Source organism: Aulonocara stuartgranti (genome assembly GCF_965226115.1).
Source record: "Aulonocara stuartgranti genome assembly, chromosome: 18".
Classification (NCBI taxonomy): Eukaryota; Metazoa; Chordata; class Actinopteri; order Cichliformes; family Cichlidae; genus Aulonocara; species Aulonocara stuartgranti.
Genome location: NC_138954.1, coordinates 8,291,621 through 8,303,589, shown reverse-complemented (window position 1 = coordinate 8,303,589; position 11,969 = coordinate 8,291,621). Strand labels below are relative to the sequence as shown.

At 41.0% G+C, this 11,969-nt stretch overlaps 1 protein-coding gene across 5 annotated transcripts in view; it reads right to left on the bottom strand.

Moving 5' to 3' along the window:
* Nucleotides 1-11,969, bottom strand: part of LOC309693456 (contactin-associated protein-like 4) — a 162,462-nt gene that overhangs the window by 99,860 nt on the left and 50,633 nt on the right. For 4 of the 5 annotated variants that reach the window (XM_082512663.1, XM_082512659.1, XM_082512658.1 and 1 more), the window contains exon 2: nt 256-366. Coding sequence is in view for 4 of the 5 variants with exons in the window: in XM_082512659.1 (XP_082368785.1) it covers nt 256-366 (111 nt within the window). In the remaining variant the exon portion in view is untranslated. Of the gene's footprint in view, nt 1-255; nt 367-1,440; nt 1,473-11,969 lie in introns of those variants that run through there. The other variant, XM_082512661.1, reaches the window with a different exon arrangement.

Sequence of the window (11,969 nt, the reverse complement as noted above, 5' to 3'; positions counted from 1 at the left end):
CCAACACAAAATCTTGAATAATCGGGCCCCATCATATCTTCAAGACAGCAAAGAAAAACATCAAGGTTCATTTACCATTTATCTATACATAAGGAAACGTTTTTTGACAAAGCATGTGAAATACAAGAATTAGGTCATGAAACACAATTATTTTGAACCTCCAGCACTTTAAACAAATCCACAGCCAAAGTCCTACTCATTAAGCACAACAGGTATCTGTGAATGACCCACTCCCCAACAACAGTAAAACCTCACCGTCTCTTCTGTTGAGTTTGGCAAAGCCAGGTGCATGGCTGGTGGACAGCTGTGAAGAGCTCCTGAAGGATGATGGAGGCAGGCTGGAGACCAGTGGTCTGTCACACACCTCTGTCACCGATAAAAAAAGAGCAGAAAAAACATGCAAGGTTAGAACTTCATACAAAATATTGTGAAAAGTTTGTTGTTCAAAATAGTCAAAAAGATTCATAAGAGGTTGTATGTTTGTGCTTTCAATATCTTCTGCACTACAGACGAAATGGAAATGAAGGAAACTATGAAGAGGTGTGCATCATGACCGATATGTGACCCATCACGTATCTTTAAATTGTATTTCTAAATCATGTATCAAATGAATGATTACTCTCAGTTCACTGCACTTTTGTTGGCATATGCGTTGTTAGTCCTAGATGAAATAAATATTAATTTAACATTAATGTTTGTATTCCTTTACATTTACATGTGTTTCCTCAAAATGATCTAATACTGTGTAGCTGTTGTAATCATCTTTGTAACACATGAGGAAAATCCACTGATTGGGTAATGCAAACAGGTCTGATTCTGGACCAACTGTAAAACGTGGAGTATCATCGGCTTTTCTAAATACACTGATGGGTGATGAAATGCTTCTCCCACTAAAAATGTTAGGTCCAGATGAACAGAATCAACTTTTTGGGACTGACACTAATGTTATGCTCTTCTTTTCAGCCTCTTGGGAGTTTTTCTGGTTTCCTATGGTTTAAATTTGCCCTGAGAGAATCTCGCATTAACTACTGATTATTTTTCTGATTTAACTTCTGATAATTGGACATCAGAATGGATTTTGACCAGTCTCTCAGAAACTCTAAATCTTTTGGGTTTCTTGGCTGCTGCTTGGCAACTTGAAGCTCCAGCTCACTCAGCAGATTTTCTATAGGATTGTGAGCTAGAGAGGTGCTAGGCCACTTCATGAGCTTAATGTGCGTCTTCCTTAGCCACTCCTTCATTGACTTGGAAGTATTTTTTTGGATCATGATTATGCTGGAAGTCCTATTAAAGACACATCTTAAGTGATCTGGCTGCGGGAAGATTTTACAATGCAAGTTGTCCCCTCAATGCAGTGAAGTCATTCTGTACGCTTGGAAACATTATGCTTTCTGTTTTCTGGTGTGCTTGCATGTAAGAATAGCAATTTTTAGGTCATACTCAGCATTTCTCTTCCTCCAAGTACAGCGGGTTGAGTCGATGCTAAAGGGCTCAATTTTGGTTTCATCAGAGCACATCACTTTCTTACAAGACTTTCCTGAGTCATTTAGACGTTCATCTGTAGGAATCTGTAGGTCAGAATTCAGAGTCGGTTCCAGGAGATCAAATATTTATTTATGCAAGTCAATGTATAACTTTTTGCTGGATTTTTGGTTGATATTCTGTCCCTCTCGGTTAAAATTAAACTACCATAAATACTGCTGACTCTTCATTTTTCTGTAAGAGAGCAAACTCACAAACAGGGGATAAACTAATAATCATTTCCCCCATTGAATTATAAACTAACATACTATACAATAAAAAACAATGTGTGTAATGAATGTTTGTTTTGAGATTGCCTTTAGTCTGAACAGTGCATCATGCTGCCCAGACATGAGCTCCACAAATTGTGTAACTATTCGCTAAAGCAAACTTTTTTTTAATTTGTCTCATTAAGATACCACAGAGTGCTTGGAGGTGTTATCAGTTGTAAGTTTAATGTCAGAACATGCCTGTCACATTCATCTCCAGTCTCTCACTGAACCAATCAAAATCTTAAAAGATAAGATAAGATAAGATAACTCTTTATTGTCATTGCACAGTCATACATAGTACAGTAGTACAATGAAATTGGAAAAACTGTCCTACGTCGGCACTACATATAACACAACACGACACGATATGACACATCACAACGTAACAAACAACACAACACAGTATATTAACTTAGTATAAAAAAGAAGAATAAGTGTATGTGTATTGCACACTGTTATTATTGCACATTAATTATTATTGCACCTTGTTATAAATATAAATATTATTGTTATCGTTTTAAACATTGTTACCTCCCCCTAAAAAGTCCAGGGAGGTATCCAGTCAGGTCAGCTATTTACATTGATCAGGGCTATTGCCCTGTTGTAAAAGCTGTCCTTGAGTCTATTTGTTCGGGACCTCAGCAGCCTGAACCTCCTGCCAGACGGCAGCAGCTTAAACACCCGGTGTCCTGGGTGTGTGCAGTCCCGTAGGATGCTGCGTGCCCTCTTGAGACAGCGAGTGCTGTACAGGTCCTTCAGGGAGGGAAGAGGATGTCCAATGATTTTTTGGGCCATGTTGATGACCCTCTGGAGTGCCTTTCTGTGTGCTGTGGTGCAGCTGGAGAACCACACACCGATGCAATATGTCAGCACACTTTCAATGGAGCAGCGGTAGAAGACGGTCAGCAGCTCCTTCTTCAGGTCCATTTTTCTGAGGATTCTCAGAAAGTGGAGACGCTGTTGGGCCTTCTTTAAGACCGCAGAGGTGTTAGAGCTCCATTGGAGGTCTGTGTCTATGTGCACACCCAGAAACTTGAAACTGGAGACCCTTTCCACGCACTCCCCGTTGATGCTGACAGGCTGCAGCTCGGACTTCCTCCTTCTGAAGTCAACTACCAGTTCTTTTGTTTTGGTGGTATTGAGGTCCAGGTTGTTGTCTGCACACCAATCTGACAGCCTCTGAACTTCAGCTCTGTATGCAGATTACAGTCTCTAAGCTCATCTTCGGAGTCGAAGACGCGTCTGAGTGATTCATATAACAGAGATAAACAACAGAAACCATGCTGAGGAAATCACAGTATCAGATGCAATTGGAAATGGATCAGCCTACATCTCTTAGCATGTGTAAAAACCACTGAATTGTTATAAACAGCAGGAGAGGAGCTTCAAATGATCGCCTTTTCAGGATCAAAGACATGCTGTGTTGCTCTCAACTTGATCGCTGTGCATTTTGATTTATCCGGTATGGCTGAGGGGCTTTTAATGCCTTCAGACAACACTTGGAGAAGCAAACAGTCCTTAAAATTGAAAAGCTAACATCTAATGAGTGTTTCATACGACAGCTATTCATCAATCCTATCGACTCTGAGTATAACAACATGAGTGGCAGAGTGGCAGAGTGGAGTCTAATCATTGAGAAGCAGGTTTAATGTTTAATGTTCCCTGGGTTGAAACAGGTCTTTCAGCTGTAATGGCCTCATATTAGATGAATGAACAGTCTAATAATGTCCAGTTGGATGAGTAAATGGTGTAATTCTGCCTCGATAGATAAATGAATGTTGCAATCATGTCGCCTTGTGGAGATGAATGGCATCCTGAGTGACTCATTACAGGCTGGATACTGATGTGGATGAATCGGTGTTGTCAAAAGAAACCTTGGTTTACAGATGATGTCCTGCAATCAAAACATCACATCACTAATGATGAAGAAGATCATTTGATTGTTTGCTTGTTTATTTATATATTATTTCATCTCATTATTTGTAGATAATGATTTTTTTACAGACTTAATTCTGACAGTTAATTGAACCTGAGGTGAGCAGAAAACAACAAAACAAACAAACAAAAAAAAAAAGCCAGAATTTGGAAAACAGACAGCTTTCCATCTCCTGCAGCTCTCCTTCTGTTCTCAGTCTCTCCCACCAGACAAGTAGGAGGCTTTGTGCTAAAATTAAGCTAGTCCCGATGTTGGTTTCACCCTGAATTTAAACCCTGCTGGCCCAAGTAAAATCTACTTAACTCTTTGCAACACCCAATACTTTCTTACTCTTTATGCTGGTCATCTCATCTGGTCTGGAGAAAACAGTGGAAACCAGTGTGTCTAAAGCCTGAAAACAGCCCAGAGCCTACCCCAGATTAAAGGCAGTAAAACTGAATATATGGAGTAACAATTTACTAACCAAGAAATCAACACACAATACAAATTAAATTTTAGTTTTACGAGATTGTCGTTGGTCTGCACGGCGTAATCGTATCTCACAGATATACACACAGATTCAGCCCCATAAATATTCATCGTTTTCCTCTCAAGCTGCAAACATAAGCTAAAGCCAAACTAACACCTCCTCCCTCTAAATCCTCTCTGTTAATGGATGTTGTTCTCCACCACTGAGACAAGAGCCAATTACTATGATTCACGCAGCAGTCCAATCTGGCCCCACAACTCTGACAACAAGGCTTTAGTTTCGATTACTCTGTCAACATCAGTGCACTTCATCTCAACAACACAAGGTCTTCATCCGCTCTCCCAATATTCACCAAGACCCAGTGCTTTTACTTGTTGATGAGAAATACCACACCATTTAAATGAGTGAGTGACACAGATTTCATAATATCCATATTCAACACACTCTATATGGACAAAAAAAATGGGTAAAGTATGCGTTTACAAATATTCGTGAAAGAATGGGCTATTTGAAAGAGCTCACCGAGTTCAAGTATGGTACTGTGATAGGATCCCATCGTTACAACTACTCAATCTGTAAAATTTCTTCCCCCCTAGATATTCCATGATTAACCGTACGAGACATTATTGCAAACTGGTGTGTTTAGGAACCACCACTAAACAGCAGAAAGTTGTGCTGTCTGCCGACTCAATAACTGAAGAGGTGCAAGCCTGCTCTGGCATTAACATCAAAACAACAAGTGTCCATACAATATATGTCAGGGTACTGGGTCTCCTGACCCAGCATGTTTAGTTCTTTGTGATTTTTGTATTATTGTACTTGTGTGAGTTATTCTATGGTTTCTAGTTTCGATCCCTTGCCCTTCATGTTTCTCTGTGTCCCCTCTGTTCTGTGTAAGTCTGTGTCTGCATGTTTGAGTTTCCCTCTGTGTCTTTTGGTTCTTAGAGTCCTCTGCCTTATGGTTTATGTCTCTGTGTTTCTTAGTTGCTGTCTCCACCGTGTCAAGTTTGCGTCTCTGTGTGATACTTCCTGTTTTACTTTGATGGGGCGTGTCTTATGTGAATGCGTCCTGCTTTGCTTGTCTCATCAGTCCTGATTTCTCCCAGCTGTGCCCTCCTTTGTCTCATTCCCCTCGTTACTTCCCAGTGTATCTAAACCCTGTGTTTCTCTGAGTCAGTGTCGCGTCGTCCCTCTTGCTGTGTGGATCTCCCTGTGAGTTTTAGTTTGTTGTTTCCCAGTTTAGTTTTTTTTGTATGCCCATTTTTCTGTGACCAGCAAATAAAGCTGTGGTTTCGAGTTCATCCCTTGAGTCTGTGAGTCCTGCACTTTGAGTCCTCATCTCGTGCCTGCCACACGGCATTTCATGACAATATATTTCACTTTGTAGGTAGCAATGTCAATTTAATAAACCAGTTAATTTTTATCATAGTTTTCATCAGCGGCCTTTTCTAAAGAAAACAAGTTGATAATTGAATGAAAACTAAAAAAGAAGGACAAAGACTATGACAAAATGTATTGAGATTTTTGTCACGAATAAAAAGGAAAATGAAATTTATTCTGCAAGTTTAAATCAGAACTAGTTATGTAGAAAGGTGGGACGAGTTTGGAAAGTAGCCAATTACAAGTAATTTCCTTGTGCAGTAAGGTTAGACACACAAATCTGATCTGCTGCAGACAAACAGGGTGGGACGGGGAGTACAGCTAACTCCCATGCTCCCTGTTTCTCAGGAAAATGTGACAGAAGGGAAATGTGTTTCATTTGATGTCAATGAAAATAAGATACCCCAAAAGTTGATTCTGTTCATCTGGATGTAGCGATTTCAGTGGGAGAAACGTTTCATCACTCATCCAAGTGACTTCTTCAGTCTCAGCTGACTGCAGGTTTCCCCAGTCTTATAAATAGTACATTTGCATAATGACTGAAACCAGCCCACTGAATTGACAATGGGCTGGGAGGTCAGTTCCTTAATCTTAATTATGCAAAGTCTCATGACCATTGATCAACAGCCACTGATCAAAACCCACTGGTCATTGGCCATGAGTACCTGTCACAGAGAGTTGGGGGATGGCTGCAATCACAGCATTGTAAGATGGTGAAAGATGTACCCTTAGGCCTCCTCCTCGATTCAGAGATGGTCTTTCCCTTTTCATGTGTTCATAAGATTGGGGGAAACCTGGACTCAGCTGAGACTGAAGAAGTCACTTGGATGAGTGACGAAACATTTCTCCCACAAAACGCTACGTCCAGATGAACAGAATCAACTTTTGGAGATTTACTTACAGTGGGGCAAAAAAGTATTTAGTCAGCCACCGATTGTGCAAGTTCCCCCACCTAAAATGATGACAGAGGTCAGTAATTTGCACCAGAGGTACACTTCAACTGTGAGAGACAGAATGTGGAAAAAAAAATCCATGAATCCACATGGTAGGATTTGTAAAGAATTTATTCGTAAATTAGGGTGGGAAATAAGTATTTGGTCACCTCAAACAAGGAAAATCTCTGGCTCTCACAGACCTGTAACGTCTTCTGTAAGAAGCTTTTCTGTCCCCCACTTGTTACCTGTATGAATGGCACCTGTTTGAACTCATCATCTGTATAAAAGACACCTGTCCACAGCCTCAAACAGTCAGACTCCAAACTCCGCCATGGCCAAGACCAAAGAGCTTTCGAAGGACACCAGGAAAAGTATTGTAGACCTGCACCAGACTGGGAAGAGTGAATCTACAATAGGCAAGCAGCTTGGTGTGAAAAAATCAACTGTGGGAGCAATCATCAGAAAATGGAAGACATACAAGACCACTGATAATCTCCCTCGATCTGGGGCTCCACGCAAGATCTCATCCCGTGGGGTCAAAATGATCATGAGAACGGTGAGCAAAGATCCCAGAACCACACGGGGGGACCTGGTGAATGACCTGCAGAGAGCTGGGACCAAAGTAACAAAGGTCACCATCAGTAACACACTACAACGGCAGGGAATCAAATCCCGCAGTGCCAGACGTGTTCCGCTGCTGAAGCCAGTGCATGTCCAGGCCCGTCTGAAGTTTGCCAGAGAGCACATGGATGATACAGCAGAGGATTGGGAGAATGTCATGTGGTCAGATGAAACCAAAGTAGAACTTTTTGGTATAAACTCAACTCGTCGTGTTTGGAGGAAGAAGAATACTAAGTTGCATCCCAAGAACACCATACCTACTGTGAAGCATGGGGGTGGAAACATCATGCTATGGGGCTGTTTTTCTGCCAAGGGGACAGGACGACTGATCCGTGTTAAGGACAGAATGAATGGGGCCATGTATCGTGAGATGTTGAGCCAAAACCTCCTTCCATCAGTGAGAACTTTGAAGATGAAACGAGGCTGGGTCTTCCAACATGACAATGATCCAAAACACACCGCCCGGGCAACAAAGGAGTGGCTCCGTAAGAAGCATTTGAAAGTCCTGGAGTGGCCTAGCCAGTCTCCAGACCTCAACCCCATAGAAAATCTGTGGCGGGAGTTGAAAGTCCGTGTTGCTCGGCGACAGCCCCAAAACATCACTGCTCTCGAGAAGATCTGCATGGAGGAATGTGCCAAAATACCAGCTACTGTGTGTGCAAACCTGGTAAAGACCTATAGTAAACGTTTGACCTCTGTTATTGCCAACAAAGGTTATGTTACAAAGTATTGAGTTGTATTTTTGTTATTGACCAAATACTTATTTTCCACCCTGATTTACGAATCAATTCTTTACAAATCCTACCATGTGGATTCATGGATTTTTTTTTTTTTTCACATTCTGTCTCTCACAGTTGAAGTGTACCTCTGGTGCAAATTACTGACCTCTGTCATCATTTTAGGTGGGGGAACTTGCACAATCGGTGGCTGACTAAATACTTTTTTGCCCCACTGTACCTGGATGATTGAGCATGCATCAAGATGAAAATAAGATACCTTGTAAACCGTGTTGAACGGATAAAAACGTTATTAAAAAAAACTTCTAAACTTCTACACTTCATATATTAGTCAACTGAATCAACTTTAGATTTAGTCTTCTACAATCTTGGGATTTAGTTGACTAAAACTAGAATAAAAGCCTATGACTCAAACTAAATCAATATTTGCTGTCAAAATGAACACTGGCAGGTAGATTTAGTAAATGACATATTGTAGAAAAATTTTAAAAAGGCACATGTCTTAACTTATTGAATGGCTGTTTTGAAAGTAAGAGGTCATTACAATAAGTGGACCAAATTAATAACAAAATATAGGACTTCGGTGCTTGAAACATAATATGGCTGATAGTACTTTTAACAACACTCAATTATCTGGGGGTAGCTTTTAAAATTAATGTGTCATTTGACCCTGACTGCTCCTGTAGCTGGTGTCTGAGTGAACTGTTTTTCTCAGTGAAATTTTGGTTTGAGAAAAACTTCACAAACAAGCTCTTTTGCCAAATTAGCAGGGATCTGCTTTCATTGTAGAAACGAGTCTAAGTATGCCTGAAGCTAGTTGGACTGACATTTTCTGAATGTTTTCTGCTGCTTTCTCAGTCAGTCATGGTAACGAGTATAATAATAATTACAGTGCTGTGAAAAAACTATATTCTGCTCATTTCGAATTCTATATTTTTATCTTTGAACTATATTAGGCCAGCTTTGTAAAATGTTTTTTTTATGTTAGTCTTGGGTTCATCCACTGTTTGACAAAGATCACCTCGTTTTAAAAGCCACCTTTTCCCTTAATGGCTGCTACTCATAAACAGAAGGTCTGAGCAGCTTGTTGGGCTGCTGAGCTCACAGATGGATATCACCTGAGATGACCAGAATAAGCACATCACCTCTCTTTGTCAACATACAGATCAAAGATTTAATATAAAAAAAAAAAAAGAATAACAACTGGGTTTAACATGCAGCCTTGAGCTCATAAGACATGAATTGCAAAGTACTGACCTCAGAGTTTGCAATTTCCTGTTTTACACACAGTTATTTTCATAATTCTGTGGACAGTATCTGATTTGATTGAACATTCATACATATTTATACCACCCAGCTATTCAACAATCATTAGAAGATGTCTCTTTTGTCCTCTGAAGTTTTCCCTTTTTGTCTCACTCATCCAGATCTGGCACTGGCACACACTTGTGGGTGTTGGGAGAGCTCTCAGTATGAAAAGTAGGTGAATTACAGTAGTCTGAAGAGGTGAGATAAGAGGGACGGCTCTACAACGCGGAGTGCTGCGATCCCTGAGGAGATAATGTGTGGTGAGAGCACAGCCTCGCTGAAGTAACACTCAAGAGGGAGACTCACAAGAGGGAGTTTAAAAACACTTGGCCAGTTTTCTTCAGCGGCGCTGTGGCATTTAAGAGCCGACATCCTTGACAGTGTGACCAGTAGAGCACAAACAAAGACAGCTCAGAAGAAAATGAAGCTAAATGTTGAATACCTGCTGGCCTCTGCAGCCAACGAACCTCAACACTGACCCTGGCTGTGTTGGACAGAGAGCCTTTCTGAATATTAAACTGCTGCACCTTCCTGAAAACAAGCACACCTCCTGTCTTGGTGTTAGCCTCAACATTTAATTGAGGGTAGACTCGCATAATAACACATCTCCCCTGACATTTACATTTTAGACTTCCAGGAGTGTGGAGTTAAAGGTGTGTGAGCCATAAAACACTCAACAGCAAATAGCTGAACACATTTTTATGACATTAGATGGCCTATTATGGCGAACGACACCAGGGAAACGAGACCTGTTTTGCTTCAAGATAAGAATACGCCACCGAGAGTAGAATAGGATGTTGAAAAGAGAGTGATCCAGGTTGCAGATATTTGCCTTTTTAGCCTATAAAAATGTATAGGAATTATAGGAGAAAATATCAAGGTGGAAAATAACACAATTCACTTATCTAACACAGATGAGAAAAGCAGCTCTTTTTGCCTGAGGTGACAATAATAAAAGAAGGAAAGCTCCCACTGTAATGCAGAACTCCACTGACAAAAAAAACTATTATGTTGACACTTGAGTGATGGGACAATACGTTTCATCTCAATAAAATATCCTTCCATCATCCGAAAATTTAATCATTTCTGGTACCTGAGTTAGATTTAGGAGTATGAGAGTTAAACTTCGCCTGTCCATTCATCCACAGTGTCAGTTTTATTATTCAGGGTGAATAAACTGTGAATCTGACAGCAGTAAAAAGTCTCAAAAGATTAAAAAATTTCTCTGGAGTGCCAAGGCCTCGGCGTTGCCAAGTACAATTAACCACCACTGACTGACAGGCACACTAATACTTGGCACTGAAGAGACAAGGAGGGAGATCACGGCTCATTCACCTGCATTGTCCACTTCTTTACTGTTTTACTGAATAGAAAGTGCCCACAGAGTGCGTGACAAAGCTGAGGACCTTGAATACCGATGAGCTCCATCCATCACCTCAGCAAACAGAAGGTGCTGCACTTCAGAGCTCTATAAGCCCCACAAACCCAAAGTTCAGTGCCTGTCAGTATGAGCGGAGCCAACTTATTTAGCCGTTCAAAGCACGTAGCAGTAAGCAGGATAATGAGGCTCCAGCGATGGTTGTTTTTGCTCCAGAGCGCTAACAATCATCCTCAAGCAGAAAACGTCAATGTTTATTTTACTAATCTGCACTACTTCTGCCTCGAGCTTGACCCAAAGAGGCTGAACCTGGGTGTAGCGGTGAAATAAAAAATGATGCGTATTCAAGTTTACCTTTTTCCTTTTGACTCAACACTACTTTATGGGAAACTAATAAAACAAGAAGAGACAATAAAATCACAGAACTGACCTGAGAAAAGAGCAAAAACACTACTAGAAGGGCCAGAGTTCCAGTTTAGCTGCACTATTCTACACAGCAGAACACATCCATGCATTTGCTTTCATTGCCCAATAAACAGTTAACATCCCAAAGACAAACCATTTACTACAATGTAACAGAAATCAGCCCCAAATTTGCTTTCTTGTGAAATCACTACCTCTGATTATGGCTTGACAAATTCATTGACTATACTACTGGCACCACCTTTGACTAATTGCTATTGTTTCTGCTATTTTACCCCTTCCCTTCTGTCTCTTGTTGTTGCTCTCCTGTTTTCCCTGCCAGCCTCACCAGCTCCATGCCATCCCTCCCTCTGTTCAGTTCACCCAGTCTGCCATAGCCTGCCAGCCTTTTCTCCAGCCTCTCCAGCTCTTCTTCCTCAATCTTTAACAAAGCCTCGCTCAACTATTTGCCTGTCTAGTTCCCAGTTCACCCTGTGGGTCCACAAAGTTGTTTCTTAACCAGTTATTTTTACAGCTAGCTTTACAGCTTTTTGCATCACTGAAATAAAATGTATATATATGCATGTCTTCCAAATAACAGAGTATTTGGAATCATCACTGAATTTATTTCATGTCTGTGCACTTGTGAGTTAGGCTGCACATGAGCTTTTATGATTTTTTTTTTCTCACCAAAACAGCTGTAGGACATTGTTTTGTTGGGGTTATACATTTCTTCACAGATCTGGACCAGAGCATCACTGAGCTCCTGGACAGTTTGAGGTGCAATCTGGAAGTTTTGAAAAACATGAGGTGTCAGGATCAGTCTGTAGTATCACTTCCTTAATCCTCCAGGATCTGCCTGCATACTCTTGCCACATGAGGCTGGGCACTGTGCTGTACCAGGAGGAACCCAGGCCCCACTGCACCAGCATAGAATCTGACAATGGGTCCAAGGACTTCATTGTGATACGTAAGGGCCGTCAGGGTGCCATTGTCTAATCTGTAGATGT